This window comes from Barbatula barbatula (assembly GCF_947034865.1).
Source record: "Barbatula barbatula genome assembly, chromosome: 10".
Lineage (NCBI taxonomy): Eukaryota > Metazoa > Chordata > Actinopteri > Cypriniformes > Nemacheilidae > Barbatula > Barbatula barbatula.
Window position 1 is genome coordinate 22,476,730 of NC_136773.1, and position 19,758 is coordinate 22,496,487.

At 38.0% G+C, this 19,758-nt stretch overlaps 1 protein-coding gene across 7 annotated transcripts; it reads left to right on the forward strand.

Moving 5' to 3' along the window:
- Window positions 1-918: 918 nt before the first annotated feature.
- golim4a (golgi integral membrane protein 4a) lies at window positions 919-14,107 on the forward strand. Of its 7 annotated transcripts, none has more exons than XM_079465536.1 (17): window positions 919-1,013; window positions 1,199-1,493; window positions 4,694-4,768; window positions 5,786-5,835; window positions 6,396-6,449; window positions 6,698-6,848; window positions 7,538-7,620; window positions 8,320-8,403; window positions 9,193-9,366; window positions 9,477-9,707; window positions 9,846-10,123; window positions 10,276-10,346; window positions 10,452-10,519; window positions 10,597-10,776; window positions 10,913-10,981; window positions 11,064-11,150; window positions 12,705-14,107. In XM_079465536.1, the coding sequence occupies exons 2-17, from the start codon at window positions 1,220-1,222 to the stop codon at window positions 12,843-12,845; spliced, it is 2,070 nt and encodes a 689-aa protein (XP_079321662.1). In that variant the 5' UTR covers window positions 919-1,013; window positions 1,199-1,219; the 3' UTR covers window positions 12,846-14,107. The 7 variants fall into 7 exon arrangements, with proteins under 7 accessions (XP_079321662.1, XP_079321666.1, XP_079321665.1 ...); XM_079465540.1 differs by having other exon boundaries at window positions 923-1,013; window positions 9,858-10,123; XM_079465542.1 differs by having other exon boundaries at window positions 995-1,107; window positions 9,858-10,123.
- The last annotated feature ends 5,651 nt before the right edge of the window (window positions 14,108-19,758 follow it).

Below are 19,758 nucleotides of genomic sequence, written 5' to 3' on the forward strand. Positions count from 1 at the left end.
TTGTGTTGCTTATGTAGTAGATCCTTTTAAAAAAGATGACAACCTGTCTATAACCACGAAGGTAGAAGAATAAAAGGTGTCATAATTTACAAGTGCAAAGAATGCTAAACAAAGAACTCAGAATGTGTATGTGAAAACCTGACCTCTATAGTTCTCATAGCTCTCTTATGAGGAGAAAAATAATATGCCATGACCAACCTAATGCAAAATAAATCATTTAAAAAAAGTAAGATGTTTAGGACGCACCATGTTTTAAAAACAGTGGTTATCTGCACATATATTTATGTACAATTTTATTGCATTTTTTTGGTTCAAATTGTGAGCGTATCAAGAGACTTAATACTCAATGGTCAGAGTTTTGGCACAGGGGGAAGGCGAGGATACACATCCTACATTTCTGTTTGATGATGCTTGTGGCACAAATAATACTTAATTCAGCTTTAACCAGGAGGGAGGATCTTTTTGTAAAAGGATTAATTTGAAACAGTTCAAAGAAAAGGCTTCTGTGCAGTATATAACATTCCCAGACAACATGTCTCCTGCTGCGTCTATAGCTAAACATTCATTCTTTGCGAACAAAGCTGAATGCATGTGTGTCTTTTTTTCGTGTTTTTCCCTTTCTAACTCTTACTCCATGAATCAGAACAGATATTTGTGCAAATTTCATTGTTTATTTACAAAATAAACAAACCACATGATTTCTCCTGTTGTCTGTAGCCCACTTGTAAACATCTAGTATTCTATAGTTTTATTTTGATGTGAAAAATATTCTACATAGATGTATGTAAATAAATGTCTTTACATAAAGTACTCAGTTTCATGCATTGTGCAAAAGACCTTTTTAAGCTGACAGAGACTCGAGAGGAACACACCCCTCCCATCGCAGCAAAGCCTTCTTGATCGACGCCAGCCTCGACCAATCGTAACAGCGGAGCGTTCGCAAGAGGCGGGACTTCCCTCAGCTCCAGCGCTGGATATATTATACTGCGGCTCTAGGTGACACGTAACGAAAGGTACGTTAAGGGCCTTCTTAAACTTTACACGAACAAGTTAAAAAGACTTATTTCCATAATGTAAGTAACGCTAGTCAACTTCGACCGAATTCAAGTGAGATTCACCTTCGGAAACTTTGCAAAAACAAATAAACTCGAGACTTTCCGAAAGACATTACAGACAGATATGCGTTATGTTTTCGTAGCATCTGGAAATATATTTGTTCATGAGGAGTCTCGGAGTCGTCTCGGGTAAGGAGGAAATCATTCCCAGGAAACTTTCTGTGGACTCCGGGAGGAGGAGGACGGCGATCATGGGCAACGGCGTGTGCTCCAGGAAGCAGAAAAAGATTTTCCAGTCGCTCTTACTGGTAACGGTGGTTTTCGGGATGATTTATGGTGGGATGGTGTCTTATGAGATGCACAAACAGCTGCAGAGGACAGAAGCTCTCGCATTAAAGTACCAGCAGCACCAGGAGTCTCTTTCAGCCCAGCTTCAAGGTAAAACGCACATGACGTCACGACGCTGATCCGTCACATTGTTGCAAAGTTTAAACATCGTTGTTTGCGATGCGTCACGACCCTTGTTGTACAGTGATGTTAATCTTACCTGTTGTTTGGTCTGGGCTGGTAAACAGAAAGTTGTCGTTTGAATAGAATTGAATAGAAGCTGTATTACAAAAACACACCTATTAAGTTACGTCGTTAAAACCCATTTTGAGTTTGTTAAATCTTAATTTGGGCTTGATGATGGGATGTCCCTCTAATGTGGCCACTGGACAAGTAACAACAGGTTTCGGATTATACATTATAGTTTTGTTATGACACATTGAGCAACTTCTAGATCTAGATTTCTGCAGGGTTGCCAACCATTTTTGCGTTTATCTTAATAAAGATGCATTTGTTCTTTTATTCAGAAGTTGGCTACGTCGCATTTACACACAGCTGATCTTGGGACCGAAAGAACTGTGGCATGTAAACTGTGTTTTTTTGAGTGTGTGTCACCTCTAGCACATCATATGCAGCGCTGCAGTAAAACAGGTCCATTCATGCGCAAGGAATAGTCAAGATCAACAGCAGTTCCTCGGTTCATCTGGTTACAGGAGATTCTTCACATTCTTGTCCAACGAACCTGTCCTACAGTATACGAGATTTAAAGTATTTGAATAAACTACGTTTGTGTGTAACGCGGCATTACTGGACACACAGGCTTCGTGCGAAGAAGGATGTGGATTGTGGACAGATCTGGTCCACTGTTTTGCACTGTTGCAAATCCGCTTTAGAGACTATAACGATATGTAGATAAGGAAAAAACTAATACTGAAGAACAGGAAAATGATATAATACACACATGCTCTTAAAATATGTGCATGAAAAGAGAAAGAATAGAAATCAAAATTTGCACATTCACTAGATCGATTTTGTTGAAGAATAAAGGAGGGGATGAGGTTCATTGATGAATTCACTATAGTATAGGATTGCTTCTTAAGATTAGAGTATTTATTTTATTTTTAGTATTTTAATAGGACTAAATATGCTATTTGGTTAGGCAAAGAGATAAACCCGTGTTTATGCTCACTTTATTGGCAAAGCTGATGTTTCTGTGAGGTGGCGGTCAGGTCACGAACACAAACACAGCAATGTTTTGATAGAGCCACAGTGTTTACACTTTTCTGAGAGTCATCATGCGATTGGTCTCTGCGTAATAAGCTCAAAGTTGAAAAACGGCCCGCATCACCTCTCATCAACGGCTGTTCCTGAAACCAGCATCAATTTTTCCTGCACAGCACTTAACCTCACATTACTACTGCGAAACTCGACCTGTGAGAAGTCTACCGTAAGGCACTCTGTATAAAAGCATTGGCTTACTTTACGATTTTACTGTTATCCTAAATGTCATTTCTGAAATTTGAGAAACAGAAGAACGGACACGGTGCGGAGTTCTCTCCTAAAGACATTTCTGTTTGACATCCTGCTGGCATCGCTTCCACACTAACAGTCACGCAGATCCAAGTTTTTTTTTTCATGAAGTTGGTCAACTGCTCTTCCCGATGCCCTGGTTTGATTCACCAGACTTACACTTATCAAAAGGTGATCGAATGCACTGAAAGTCACTTTGCATGGAGTTGTCTTTGCATAAGGGTGTGTAACAGAGAATAAGAACAGAGACTAACTTCCTGTGACCTCGGCGGGCAAACATTCTCTGTGTAAAACATAAACAAGGCATTTAGGTCACCACGAGATCATATTAATCCAGTTCAGATGAATGAACACTTTGGTTATCATGACTGCTTTTTTGTGTATCTGCGACTTCGTTTCAGAAGAACATTTGTTGGCTTTTAACCTGTGCCTAAAGTCCTACTCTTTCACTTTTGTGTTTGTGTGTTCTGGCACGATTCTTCCCTCTGTGAGTGTGTTATAGCTACAGAGAGGAAGAGAAGAAATGACCTTTGTCTTCAGATTAAATACAAAGGAAGCAAAACTAAATGAAACGGTTAGCAGTGACATATTCAGCCGGTTTGTTGCTTTGCCATATGGACTTTCATTTGTTTCATTGCTAAGTTTCTTGTATAGCTCTTTTAAGAAGTTTAGAGTTACGTGTTTTGCGTGTGTTTTCTTATGCAAACATATTTTGTTTGTTTGCACAGTATCGATTTATGTAATTTGCAAATTTGTATGTTTAATCATGCATTTACGCAAACAAATAATGTTACTGTGCAAAAGATTACAGAAGACCTGTACATATTTTTGTACGTTGGTTTATGCAGTAATGAATTTAGTTGTAAATGAATTTAGTTCATATGTGATGAAGCAATGTTTCCGTGGACTGCTTTCGAGATATACAGCCATGGAAAAAATTAAGAGAGCATTCAAGATTTTCATGAAATTCTCATTTCTAGATTTCCTTTTCTTAAATGCATGTAGATATATGTTGTGTTGCTTAAAAGTTAATATGAACTTGTTTTCTTTGCCGTATTTGAGGTCTAAAACATACAGAGCTTAATTTCTGATATTTTGACCCATTCTTTTTTTTTCATTTTTTAAAAATAAATGCAAATAGAAACAATACTTTTATTTGAAATTCATAAGTTATATTTCAGAGAACGAAACAAAAATGATAATTTTACACATACATATAAATAGTAAATTCAGAAAAACTGAACATAATTTTGAAAGGGTCTACCTAATTTTCTTCGGCTGTAATTGTTTCATCCCTTTTTACTCCAAAATGACTAACAGAGTGCATCAAGACATGCATTTTATGAGCACTTGTTCTCTCAGGATCAAACCCATGAACCTTTGTGTTAGAATACAATTCTCTACCATATTTTACATTACTGGATGTGTCTGGTTCGTCATTTTACTTGGAGGATTTGAGAAGAGACGTGAGGACAGAACCGCCCCACACATCAAGACTTCTCCCTGATGTTGGGACCAACACAAATATGAGGAGAAAGTGTCCCGTCAGGCTTCATTTCCTGTGGCATTTGAGGTTCAAGGAGGGTCATTGTATTGCATTCACTGCTCATGTTACATTTCAAAAGTCTTTGCACATTTAGAGCAGATGGGTAAACTTTTGCTTCTGATGATCGGAGACATAAAAGAGGCCAGAGCTGGCAGTGGAAGGGTCACCGGTTCACAAATTGGAAGTACTCTTAAAAAATAGCACTAGTAAATTTGTCTTTGTCTCTTTCTTCTAGTTGTATACGAGCATCGCTCCAGGTTGGAGAAATCTCTTCAGAAAGAGCGTCTGGATCATAAAAAGGCTAAAGAAGGCAAGTGAATTTACACTTTTATGACTGCATAATTATTCATCGATGAAGAGGAAATGACTCGCAACATTCCAAAACATCCATGATGGACACAAAGCAACTGTTGCACGCTGAGAGTACAGCGTAATGTTAAATGCTTGTTTTACTGGCTTTCGCAATATAAATTGATGTATAAATTGATGAACGAGATCACAACAGCATAAAAATCTATTCCAGTTTTCACATCCTGAAAGATAAGTAAAGTCGTCTTGTGCCGTCTAATTTCTAAAGAGGCAACACAAAATAGATCCTATGTTTATTTATTTTCTGTCCATATTATAGGTAAAATCATTCATCTTTGTGCTTTACTTAATCATTTTTTTCCTGTTGAATACAAAAGAAGATATTTTTAAGGAAAGCAAATAGTTCTTGGGTACTTTTGACTGACATTGTCATTTTTCCTACTAGTCAATAGTGGCCAAGCTTTCCTCCAAATATCTTTATCTGTGTTCATCAGAACAACGAAATGTATACAGGTTACGAACAACTAAAGAGTAATGCTGTGGCCACACCAAAAAATAATCGGTCCGATTTTTCCCCTTCCAACAGTCCTAGGTAAAGTAAACGGCTCTTAAAATAATCTCATTAGATTTCCCTGTGGTGTGATGTGTGTAAAGAGTGAATGAACCTGATCGGAAGAACATCGGAACCGCCCCGATCACGAATCTTAAATATTATACATACATGTACACATTTGTTTATATTGAACACATAAATAATAAACAAAGCTTACAGTGCAATAATAAATAACTCATTCTGAAGTCTCAGAATTTGAAAATCTGTCCACACATTATAGGACCAAATGATTAAATCTAGGATTATTTCTTCTCATGTTTATGGTCTCTTACCGTTCAAAACTCTTATAAGATTTGAAAAAAATCTTTTGGTGTGGCCCCAGCATAAGTAAACTATGACAGAATAATCATTTGTGGGTGAAGTTCCCTTTAAACCCCCTTACCTTTTGTTACCTTTGTTCCTCAGATTATCTTGTATACAAATTAGAAGCCCAACAGTCCCTCAACAAAGACAAGGTAAGTCATCCAAACCATGACACCAGGTCCCCCCCAAAAAACCCAGCATCAAATACATAGATTTTGGTGTAAATGAATGGTCGGTCATTAGCAGATATTTAGAAACTGGTATATTGGCGCAATCTGGTACGTGAAAATTCTTGCATTCCCTTTTATTATTTAATTTACCACAAGGAATATTTTCCCCGAAAAATCAAAATTGTGTCATCGTTCATTCAACCTTATGTGATTTAAAACTTGTATATGGCTATTTATTTTATGGAATAAATAAGAAGATATTTAATCTCAATGGTTTTGTGTCCATACAATTGAATGGGGGCAAAGTTTGGAATGACATGAGGGTGAATAAATGATGACAAAATTTTGGGTAAAGCAATAATTGATATGTTTCACAGCGAGAGAGTATGTCTCTGTCTCTGTATGGTGATATTGAAATCAAACATGTACTTGCCCTGCCGCCTAATGCCCATCTCTTTCCTGTCTTTGCCTGCCGTGACCTTTGGTTGGTATCATGATGCAATGACCACATCTATTGGTGTTTTGTGTGTGTTTGTTTACAGCAAGATGCCAGCATCAGGTTTAACTCTCTGCATTCTCAGCACCAGATATTGAAGGTCTGTGGTGTCCGATTTCCGATGCTTGTTGTATAAATCATCTGATAAGTTTTCTCGTCATAACCTTTCAGTGTTTGGGTATTTTTATAACAAAAATATAAAGTATTATATTGGGTAGTTATTGTGCGGGAGCCTTCATTACTGTATATTGTTATGGACAATTGCGAATCACTGATATAACTTATCAGTACTGTAGCAAACAGTTCTTTTTTAATCCACTGTTGTGTGTGTTTGTGTTTATTCACCAGAATCAACATGACGATCTTAAAAAACATTATTATGAACTACAAGAGCGACATCAGCTACAAGGAGACGAACACAACAGGGCGGTAGATGAACACAAACAGAAACTAGATGAACTTCATCAGGCTAAAGAGTCTGAGGTTTCTAAACTCCAAGGTATCACAAAACTCTTTCCCAAATGTCTTCGCACACTCACTTGTTTATTACTTTACTATTTGCTCATGTTTAGGAGTTTATTCTAACGCTGAGCATTACATTTCTGCTCCTGAACAATAACAGAGGATGAGTCTCTCTCAGTCATTTAATTATAGAAATATTATAGAATGAGGTCTCGTGCTGACATATTTAAATAAAATATTTGAATAAATAATTATTGACGTATTCAAATTAAGTTACTAATTCAACAAGTGAAGAGTTAATTTACATTTTAAAAACAAGTTTTAATTTTGCATTCCTATTAATATCAATCAAACCGTTAATAATAATTTTATACAATAAAATACAGCTTAACAAATAAAATAAAACACAATAAACAACATGATTTTTGAATTATTCAAAAAAGGAGTTATCTTTTGCAATAAATGATATGTTTACGGGCCCAGAATATCACAGATATAGAAATGCCAATGAATTTACTAAAATCCATCCCAGAATGTTTTAACATCACTCTGGCAACCACCCACAACCCAGTAGCATCCTGGTGGCACCACAAAACTTTACACACAGTAAACTGCAACCTGGTCAGGGTCTTAGTGCTCATAAGGTTTATGGCTCCACCTGTTGTTTGTATGCAGTAATTACAAGCTGCAGTCAGTTCATGTTTCTCTTTTCTCTCTTTTCTTCAGAGAATGTTTATAACCTGCGTGAGGAGAACAAGCAGTTGAGAAAAGCCCATCAGGACATCTATGTCCAGCTACAGGATAACAGGGTAATGTCCAATGGCATTATGGGTATTGCGGTTTATTTGCAAATCTGCCACACGCAAATGTGGGGCATGACATGCAAAAGGAATTGTTATTAAGCCTCATTTCCAAGAACCACCACATTTTTGTATAGACTGTTTTAACATTAACAACATCAAAAACGTGGCCCAAACTTAAAGTTTAAAGATAGTTCAAAAAGAAGACATTTTGAAGAAAGTTATTAACTGGCCCATGTTGAATTACATTGGTTTTGAATAGAAGTGAATGGGGGCCAATGCTGTCCGGTGACCAACTTTCTTCAAAATATCTACTTTTGTGTTCTGCGGAAGAAAGTCATACAGGCTTGAAACGTCAAGAGGGCGAGTAAACGATCACTTGGGGGGGAACTGGCACTTTACCTTCTGGTAGACCTCCGCAAAGAATCAATAGCTTTTTAGTAGTTTTTGTTTAATTTTATACAATGAATAAACAGTAAAATATTAATATTTCTAGCCAGACCGATAACCAAACATAGACCAAAAACTAACTTGGGGCAGTCACGTGTGTCAGTTGAAATCGTCTATATAACATTCTCCCGTCACTACATACTGTTAATATTCTTTTGTTCATTAACTGGAAAGTATGATTATATTTGTACGCTTCTGGGTGTCAGTGTGCAGTTTGGCTTTTTAAAATGTATGCTTTATCTTTTTTTTCTCTCATAGCAACAGCACAAGAACTTGAAATCGTCCCATGACCAGCTTGTGTTGACCCTGGAGGACCACAAGAGTGCGCTAGCAGCAGCCCAGGTTTGTGTGTGTGCCTGCGTGTTCGTCTGCGTCTGCATGCTTTAGACTAGTACAGGGGTACGTATACTGTGCATGCATTTCACCAACTGCCCTGCTGAGATAAAAGCAGAGATGCACCAATATTACATTTCTCCACCGATACCGACCGACGATTTTTTGTGCTGAGACTGATTAAATGAATATTTTTTAACTGTTATTAATTCATATTCAACCTCACACTGGTGATTTTTCTTAACATTTTCTTTATACCGAGCACAAATTCATTGCATTTTCCTGTCTTCTTTTGATTGACAGGATATGGTTTGTTGTTAAACTAGCGGTAGTGTGAAAATGGTGTATATATATAAAACGATTTATCGGTGCATCTCTACTGCCAAATGCATAAATGTAAACATGCCACCAACAGAAGCCAGTAATAAACACACTGCCAGTAGAGATCCAAAGAGATTATTATAGTTAAATCGCCGCAATTCACATTTGAACTCATGAATCCATCAGCGTTTCTGTGATGGTTCTTTCAGCAAGGTGATCTAGGAAGAAAAACCACAGAGCATTGTGGGAAATATGCTCCGGGCATGTTTCAAACATGCACGAAACTCTGAAGTATTTATTTGAAGTTTATTTTGCTGTAGTGTGCTGTTTAGTTGATACTCTCCTCAATGTGTTAACCCCAAACTCACCGTATAAAGCACAATACCACAGTAATGGCTTCAAGGTAAACACACATACTGAGCCTTTGTTCTGGTGTATTCTTTGATTGTGTTTCTTCCCGGTCTCTGTGTTTTCCAGGTTCAGGTGAATGAATTCAAACAGTTGAAGCAGACTCTGAATAACATGCCCAGCACGAGACAGACTGCAGCTCAACCTCAGCATCATGTGGATGCTCAACCTGTGCAGACGATGCAGAACAGAGCGCCCGCTCATCCAGAAGAGCATCATCAGCTCCAGGAAACCCATCAACAGGTATTAAAGCCTGTTTCAACCAACAACCATAATCACAATAGCATCCGTCCATGTTAATTCTGAGGTTTTACATTACTCACATATGTGTCTCATGTGTTTTTCTCAATCAGCTGGAGAAACAGGAGTTGGAGAGTCCAAAGTCGCACCACAAGGATGAAGAAGGAGACGTTGGAGGGGCTGAAGAGAGGAGGAGGGAGCTCGCGGAGGAGGAGATGGAGCAGGCGGGGCAGCCTCAGAAACTGGAGGAGGAGGAGTTTGATCTTGCCCACAATGAGGGGGAGGAGCCTCAGGCCAACCAACCAGATGAGAACGCAGTAGAGAGAGAGAAACGTGCTCAAGAGGTGAGACGAGATTAAAATCATTGACATGTCCACTCGAGTCCAATTGCAAACATTAAGAGACGATCCGTGACCCAAAATTTACATTTTTGGTCGTCAATGTTTCATTCACCTCTATTCTGTTTGAATGACATCACACAGTCTGACCCCCAGGTGGCGCCAGCAGAGGCTCGGGTGCAGCACCCGCAGGTGGACCGGGTGAAGTCTGCGTATGAACAGCAGCAGGAGCAGCAGCGTCTGGCTGCGCAGCTGGCAGAGGAGCGCAGGCAGCTGCATCTGCGTCAAGCGGCTCTGCAGAGACAGCAGTTACAACAGCAGAAAGAGAGAGAGGAGCAACTCCATCTGCAGAGAAAGAGAGAGGAACAACAGAACAGAGAAGCTGACCTTAAAGACCAACAACTCCAACAAGAGATGCTCAGGTTAAAAGCTTCACTTCTTTTCAAATCACCCAAATAGGTGCCCACAGAATGGATTAAATTGCTTAACATGCCCTTTTCAACCAAAGATATATTCAAACTAATCCGCATTAAATTAATTGAATAAATATGGTGTCATGTTGTGTATTCATCAGGAAGAGGGCACATTATGAGAACATGGATGCTGATGTTGTCCAAGGAGAAGCACATATCACAGAGGAGAAAGGTCAGACTCCATGACGTCACCGGCAGTTGGAATAAAGTGAATGTTTAGTGCAGCCCTCAGTGTTTTTCCTATTTCTGTGGGTGATATTTTGTCTGCTATTTCTAGAGAAGAACAAACATGAAGAACAACTGGAGCATGATGGAGAGGACCATGACCTCCAGGAGGAGATACAGGTGCGTTATAGCAGTAAAATTCACCTTTATAAATGTGTGAATGTCTTTGTTTTCTGATGGTATACGTCTACCATTAGCACCCTGTTGAAGCAGATGTTGACCCAGAGAATGACCCTAACAATCAGGGCGAGGATGAGTTCGAGGAGGCGGAACAGCAGCAGCATGGTGAGGTAGAGGATGAGCCGGTACCCGTGGGACACCCTGACATGCACTTGCCCAATGCGAACGAACGCCAGCCTGCTGAGGAACAGCTGGTGGTGAGTGACAGACATGCAATTACAGCCAATTGCAACGTATTTGTTGTTTATTTTACTACTTTGGAAAGTAATGACATTTGGAGATTAGTCGAAACCGAAATGGTAGCGTTTAAATTTAGTTTTGTGTTTTGTGCAGATTGCTGGAAACCCGGACCAGCAGGAAGACAATCTGGATGAGCAGTACCAGGAGGACGGAGATGATGAGGTCACAAAACAACACAAACACACTGTGACGTAAAACACAGTGACAATAGATTTTCTTTAACATGATGATCTTGTGACTGCAGGCTCAGGACGAGCTGATGGAAAACAAGAAGCGTGAGGTGGGGAGAGAGGAAGAGGGAGACCCCTATAATGAGGAGAATGGAGATCAGGTACAAATGAAATTGACTTCTTTGTGTTTTTGGATGTATTATACATCGTGCTGTCATTAAGAATGAAGCTTGTGCGTAACGGAAAATTTGACCAATAGGCTTAGATTAAAGCATTTGTATCTCCAGATTTATGGCTGGGATTTTATTCAGGCCATTTAGTAATGATCTACCCAAAACAACTTTAAATCACATATCTACACTTTAGCAACCAGCCACGACATTTCAGTAACTTAAATGTGTAAGCACCCCAAATGATTCTTAAAATGTAAAAACAACAACATTTTTAGCATCAGTAGTCTGTAGCATAAATCAAATACTGTTAAGATGTTAGCAAAAAACTAGAATAAAAGAAAACGTGAAAGGTTAAAAATGATTACTACATAAAGCAAAAGGGAGAGAAAGGAGTGAGAATTAAAATATAACAAAAAAATATCCAAAGTGTATCATACTTTCTTTTATCCTGATAAGTCATGAAAACTAAATGTTACAAATTGAAAATAGCCTGTTGTCTTTTACATATTAACAATGATGATAATAATAATAATAAGAGAGGAATAGAAATAAAAAAACAAAAATGCCATCATGTAAAAACCAGCATGTAAAAAGAAAATTTCTATGAGGACATCTCCCCGTATATACTGTACATGCACAATAATAAAGTTAATAATTCAATAAATAAAACGTGGCACAGGGTGATACAAAGAGCTACACAATAGGGAGAATTGAAAAAAACAAGTCATGTATGCAATATGCAAACAATTTAGAAGGAACATGAAGAAATAAAAAGGATACAGATTCATTCAATATCATATCATCTAATCTCTTTTACCCTTGTTCACAATTACAAAGAGTTTACCTTTTAACATTTATGTTGCCTGTCAATATTTAAGTATATTTGAATATCTGTGATGCACAGATCTAAATCTTAAATCTTCTATAACGTGTGTTTATTATTAATTAATTTTATAATTCATTTATTTACATTTATTATTATTTATTACTTTCAAATGAACGTTGTTTTGTAAAAAAAAGAAAGAGCAGGACTGTCTCACATCTGTTTTTATTTCAAAGCACTTTAAAACTCATAGTAACACATATATAAACTGTTTACTTGTTTATGTTTGCACTTCTTCTATTGTACAAGTTGCCTGTGTAACTGTAGACGGGCGGCAGCGGCACAGTCGGGTGAATCAGATCAATTCCTGGTGTCCGATTACTGCCGTGCCATCTCATGACTCGCCTCAGTGCACTTTCCCTTTTCATCTCATCTGTGACATTTAAGCAGAGGTCTCGGGAAATATTTCTATGTACATTTAACTAAACAATTTTAATGAATAAATCATACAGAGCTGTGCATATTTAGAGGAAAATGACAACTTGTCAAACCGATATGACCCTAGTTTGGCCTGCAGTACGTCGGATGAAAAGGTTTTACTTTTTTTTAGGTTTAAATGACACTTGAGTAAATGTGAGGTTTATGCATCTTCCTGTCCAAGCAAGCAGTTCTTGTCCAGAATACGTTAACCAGATTTTATGTACTCCGTCACCGTACAGGAAGTTGCCGGACATCCGGATGCCGCAGTGAAGGAAGATAAACTACCCGCTCAAGATCCAAATGAGGAGAACTACGAAGACGAAGAGGAGGAAGAGGAGGGCAACGCAGATAAAGCAGCCAATGGTAGGGCAGAAATGTGAGCTGTTGGGAATGAAGGACAGCTGGATTTAGATCCTTTTGAACATTGAACCAGATGTGTTGGCTTGTTCTGATGAATAAGAAACATGTTTCCGATCTGATCTGCATTAGTCAAACTAAGATGCACAAAAGCGGCGCTGACCACTAACAGACCGGACGCCCTGCGGTCTGCCTATGCCGTTTGTTCAATTTAAATGCATATGTTGGGCTTTTTAAATGATGATGCCGTTTTCCTTGTGCGGATTTTAAAAGCGCAGATTTCAGCCGGCAGAAAGATTTCCCAGGTGACACTTTTCATTTGACATTATTATTGCATTACGTCTTTCCTCGCAGCGGCACGTGTCTTTGAAGTTATATTATAAAAACTATTTTAACAAGACACCGCTTTTCAAATGAGTGTATCTTCCATTCAGCTGTTTGGAAATAATATCATATTTCTCCTGAAAATCTTTATTTTACAATGAAATGATTCACACAAAAGAAACTCAGCGTAAAGGACAGGCAGCAGTCACCAATCAGCATTAAAAGCTCAATTTGCCAAACACGTCCAGCGGCCACATTTCAATCAAACTTGAGGGAACATATATGCATCATCAATGTGATCTGACATAACGCATTCCTGTAATGACACCTTTAGATCCAAACATGATGTGGTGACGTCTTTCAAGCACACAAGTGTTGCTGTCGACAATACCGAACCAAAATCCCTGCATTATTTCTTCACTTTTTATATTTTAAATCAAGTGCCTCATGATACAGAAGAGATTGTGACAGTCTCTTGCCAAGATGCTTCGGCTACTGACCTCCTGTCAGAGGTCTCCTTTGCGTTAACACATTTGCGTTTTGTTTTTTATTCCTTACGGTCAATTCACATCTGCCAACTAGTATTCTAGTATAAACTTGTACTGGTATTCAAAGCTGATGGGCCTAAATGTCTTATTGTCACAGTAACTTTTAACATCAGACTGTCAAGAGTTTAGTGGCACATTGGAAGAGAATAGATGCAGACATAATGTTCAGATATTTGAGGAGTAAAAAACAGTTGCACGATTTAAACACGATTATTTGTCCAGAATGTACGCTGAATCACTACAATAATGGAGTATCGTATTTATTATGTATGTACTTGTTCTGTTTTATACATCGTCGTCTTTTTTTATTGTTATTGTTAGTTGATGAAATTTTTGTGAAACCAACTTTCAGTTTTATACATTGTATTTAAATAAATGTATCTGTATGTGTATTAAAGACATTTTCTCCTTCACAGTTTTGTTAACGTGAAATATATCCGTTATGAAAGGTTATTTACTGAGTGTGTGCCATATTGTTGATAAAAGGATGTGAGCAGAATCAAAATTGGTGGAAGGGTTTTATAGTTATCTTCCTCTTTCAATCGTGCACAAACGTTGAGACTGGAGGTTGACCTATTGTTGTTTGTTGACCTTAAGTAGAAAGAGAGTTTCTGTGAAGTGAGAAATGAAATTTTTTTATCATTCCAAACCTGTATGACTTTCTTTCTTCTCCAGAAAACACAAAAGAAGATATTTTAAAGATTGTTGGTTACCAAAAACAACATTGACCTCCGTTGTCTGCGCACAAAACCACGGTGACATTTTCCAAAATATCTTCTTTTGTGTTCCACAGAAATGACAGAATTAACAATATACGTTTTATTTTCTAATCTTTTAATACATGAACACACTATAAACTAGGTCTGTGTTTCACACTGTTAGATAACGTTGCAGTCATTTGACTATATAAATACATTTTGGTTTGTGTTATTCTTCTTGCAGGCATGTGTAATGAATCTTTGCAGATGATGTTCTCCGTGGGGAAGCCGCGGTCTGGTGACAAACAAAGCCGCCTCACAGATTTAATAAGCTGTGTAATTTTGTCAGATCTCTCGTTTCTTCTCGGCTTAGGTGTCAGAGATGGAATCTGCACCAAAATTAACACGCGTATGAATACGTGATGGAGGCGAACTATAAAGCGTCATGGTACACATTGAGTGTAGGCTTAAATCAAGCCGTGGTTTTTTCAATGTGTGAATTGTGAAATTCAATGAGGTCAGGGTTTGGCTTCAAAGTGTAAATCTAACTTTACTAAATACACCAGTTTGAAAGAAATGTGTAGTTAATGTATTATCATTATTATTGCCTATTATATCTGTAAAGCATTTTGGATCAATTACAAATTTAGCTCTAAAAATGAAGTTGAACCAGACTAACCGTTTTCAGAAATCGCGGTAAAGCGAATACACGTTATTTTGGAATTCTTCTAGCTTGTCATTTCTAAGGAAACGCATCCACGTCGTGATTCTGGACAACCACCTGACCCTCTGATAACCTGCGGTGACATCATTAGCCGTGTCACATTACTGTATCTGATTCAATCTCTCTGCCCTCTTTTCACACCATGTCAGCTGAGCATCGAGCAATAACACCCGAGAACCGACTCGGCTGTCAAAACAGTCTTCAGGATAGTGTGAACATTAAGATCAGGGTCGGCTGAGCCACCGAATAGCCAGCAGCAGACGTACTATGCTGCTGATAAACCGCACAATGTTAACCAATTACAGATTTCGGGTGTACAACTGAACTTTAAATGGATGAAATGTAAACCAGAGGTACATACATAGCTTTAATTTGTCATGAAAATGTACTCGACCATTTAAAACATTGCATTACAAAGACTTCTACAGTATTTAACAGTACAGTGCATTGGATTGGACATTGGCTTTGGGTTCTGACTTCGAGGCGTGAGTTCAAGAGGTGCCGTCACAGAATAATGCAAAACCTGGATGCCGCCCGTGACGGAGGAAGCGCACAATCTTCCGGCAGCTTTGGGATGCCATCCAGAACCTGGAGGTTTGGCAAACAGGCGAACACACTGCAGAGAAAACACCAAGGTGAGTGTGATTCTCTTGGCTCGCTCCGAACGCTTGATGATCGAGCAGTTCTTGAGCCAATTCTAAATTATGATCTCATAATCTCATATAGCTATTAAGTCTGGATGTAATGTGGTTTTCGAGACAGATGACCCCCCCCGTATGGCTTTTTACATTAATTGAAAGATGTAATTAGCTGATGAGATTTATTGAATCCACTTGCACTTCTCCCGTTTGTGACATGGAGTTATTAAAAGCCGAGTGGTGTTCTATAGATAACCTGAAGATAAATCCTCCGGTCTCACCGTGAGCGGTAGTGCTCCAGAAACTGGCAGGGGTTGCGTTTGAGGGTCAGAGACCGCAGCCGTGTGTTCCTCAGCAGACACAACTCGCTCAGGGAGGAAATACTGTTTTCAGAAAGGCACAAGTGCTGGATGTCGGGAACCTTTGGCAGCTGACGGACGGACGTCAAATGGTTCCGATGAAGATTTAGTATTTTACATCTGTAAACAAAGGGCGTGCTCTTAATCACATTTAATCCAATTTCGTTAGCGATTTTATCTAGAATTGAAATCTGTAACTTTGTTTTGGTTACAAATAAAAAAGATAAAGCTTGATCAAATAAGTGTTGAAAAGGGTCTGTTTTTTCTTTACCCCAAATCACAACCGTTTATCAGGATGATGAATGATGGTCTACTGTATTTTGAGCTGTCAGGTCCAATTTCACAGAAAATCCGACATCAGTCTGATGTCTTTTGATTTATGTAAAGCAACCTTTAAATTACGGCTTGCAGTTTTTAAAAGTAAACCAATAGAAGATCACATTTTGGTTTTACTTCGATCAAAGTGACACACATGTGGATGTATTGTGATGTCTAAAATATTTTATACGCTAATATTTGTATTCTCATTTCACACCGCAGTGTGTTTATAGGGCTGTCGAACTATTTATAGCAATTAAGCACATCCAGAATAAAAGTTTGTCTTTACATAATACTTGTCTGTGTACTGTGCATATTCATTTTGTATTTATATTCACATACATGCATGCATATTTAGGAAATATTTACAGTATTTATATTTACCAATAATTTATATTATATATAAATGTTTATTATTTTTTATATTTTTCTTAAATATATGCATGTTTGTGTAGGTGTTAATAAACTGCACACTACCTATATAATGTTCATTTGAAAGCAGATAATCGCGATTAATCATTTGACAGCCCAAGTTTATAGAACTGAATCCGCTTGCGATGCATAATAAACAGTTTCCTACTTACTGTAAAATAAACTCGTCATATGAGATTACACCACACGGCTAAAGTTGCACAACATGTATCTTTACACAACCTGTTACCAAACAACGTCCAGTGAAAGCTCACTTTCTTGCAAAAGGGAATGATTCTTAATGCTACATTACACCCCGTGTACAACAGATTAGATGACCAGATCATAGTCAACATCTGTACGCTGTAGTGTTAGCAGTATTTACAATCAAGTTATTTAGTTTTATACCTTGGCAGTTTGACAGAACTGATATCTTTCAGGGAGTTGTCCACCAGCTGAAGATGTTCCACTCGAATGAGTCTTTTCAGAATACGAGTAAAGTTGTCGAGCTGGTATGGATCACCCAGGTCCTGATAAGACAAGTTCAGTACCTACCCATAAAACAGAAAAATCACAGACGACATCGCTTTAATTGCTCAATTATTTCTCCTTTTTTTTAAATCTATTTTTCCAGATTGTTTTACGTCTACAATCCACATTCATTTTAAACCTGCAATACTCTTTTTCTGTTTTAGTTTCTTTGCAATTTCATCTCAAAACATCTAAGTTCGAAAGATGCAGTCGCTAGGGTGTTGCTAGGACATGGTAATCAATACCAGTGATGATGTCAGCATTATGATTATTATAAATAAATAAGTGTGGCTCACCACGCAGTTCTCCCAGTTCTCCTGAAGTCTCTCCTCCCATTTCTGCGTTCCGTCCTCTCTCCTCTTTCTCCTGCCGCCTCTGAGAAATATGTCTTCAGTGTTAACAGACAGCTCCTCTTCAGCGGGGCCTGTTTGAGCACATCATCCAAATATATGCAATGAAACGGTGTACTTTATATCATAAATCACTTGATGAATGACCTCTTACCCTCTCTGACTCTTGGGCAGGCGAGCTGGTCTCCGCACACATCATGCTCCTCTAAACAGTGCCACGAGGTGAACCTGAACCGACTGGACGGCAGCTACATACAAGACACCATACAGACACATGGGCTGTTGATCAGAGCACGCTTTTCATTCACGATACTGATCGAAGTAAGTCGTTGCACGATTGTGCTTCATAGCGTCACGCTTAATGCTTGGAGTGTTAAACCTTGATGAATGAATTATTGTATTGCTGTGGGTGCTAAGCATCACAGGGTTCACACACAGAAAACATCTTTACTTTAAGCTTTTATGTATAATGCATTGCAATAAGTAGTTTTAATGTATTCATTGTGCCTTGTAATGCACCTTTTAATGTCTCATGAATAATTGTTACTACAGTTTATACATGATAACACTTATAAATCCATTGTTACTATTCGCATTTAATGATGAATTATTCTTAAGCAACATTTAATAGATTATGAACAATTATAATGCACCATACCATTTAATAACCCGTAATAATGCATTATACCTATATATTAAAGGATTTAAGTAAAGTCTAACCAAATCGGTACTTACTGGTGTGGCAACAATGCCGGAGTCTGGAGTCAGTTCCACAGAGAGAGGAGTGTGTGTATCGCTTAACTCAGAGAAGTGAGAATGAGACTTTGGAAAACTTTCACTGCTGGTGATCACTCCAGAGGAACTAGAGAGAGAGAGAGAGAGAGAGAGAGAGAGAGAGAGAGAGAGAGAATTTCCCAAAGTATTCAAGCAAAGTCCTTTACATTTTTAACCGTATACATTTTATATGTTATTATGGTCAACAATGGGTGGTATTATGGGTGTTGTTTGTTCATCATTGGGAATCTGTTCTTTGCCATGTCTTTGAACCTCGTGAGCTGCCAACCTAGAAAACATTTTGAGTGACAGGAGCAATTTTTGCCGTAATACTGAAATGATTGAACTGTTAACGCATAAAAGACATAAATATAGCTTTTGTTTAAGCACGTTTATGTGGTTAAGTTGACAGAATCATATTAAACGTAATTGTTCACTTTAAATCACGATTTCACAGTAATAATTCAACGTGGCGATTCATTGTAAAGTCATTTTTTACAGAAACAAAGACCTTTCTTTTAATGAAATGAATAGGGTATTATTTTATCGTTTTCTAAATTGTCATATAACAAAGAACAAAATAAATGCGACCCGGTCTGTGAAATTCAGGATTAAGTCTCATAATCTGATTATGAGATAAGGAGTCAAAGTTCGATATTCACCATGATTTGAAATGGCTTTAGACAATATTAAAGATATCAAACGTATATTTTCCCGAAGTGTTCTTTACATTACTGTATGTGATCATGAGGTGATATTATATAGCATTAAATAACCAAAATGACCTTCTGGGTTTACACGTGAACAAATGTCAGATGATTTTTTTTGTAATTTAATAATTATGCAAAACAATTTTTAAGGTGCTTTGTGAAACTACTCGAACCGCTTTTTAAAGCATATCTGTCTGATGCCCAAAACACAGCACACACCCATGATGTGCTGTTGAATATGTTATGGTATGGTAGGCAGCTCAGTAGTTGTTGAGACAAAGCCGCAGCATGTAATGAGAGCCTGGGCGTCCTCACATCCGCTGGGCTGAGGTTCTGGTGTACATTACTCTGAACTCTGCACCCTGATCCGAATTAAAACCACCTGTCACTAGCATAGCACGTCACCCGAGCAAACTCAGCCATTGTATCAACAGATTTGATAGAAGAATAGATAGATAGGATAGAATAGATTTGATAGATATAACTTTATTGTTGATATTTTTAAAATTTAAAATTTTGTCGTGTTGCTGCTTGCCTTATAGACAAAATAT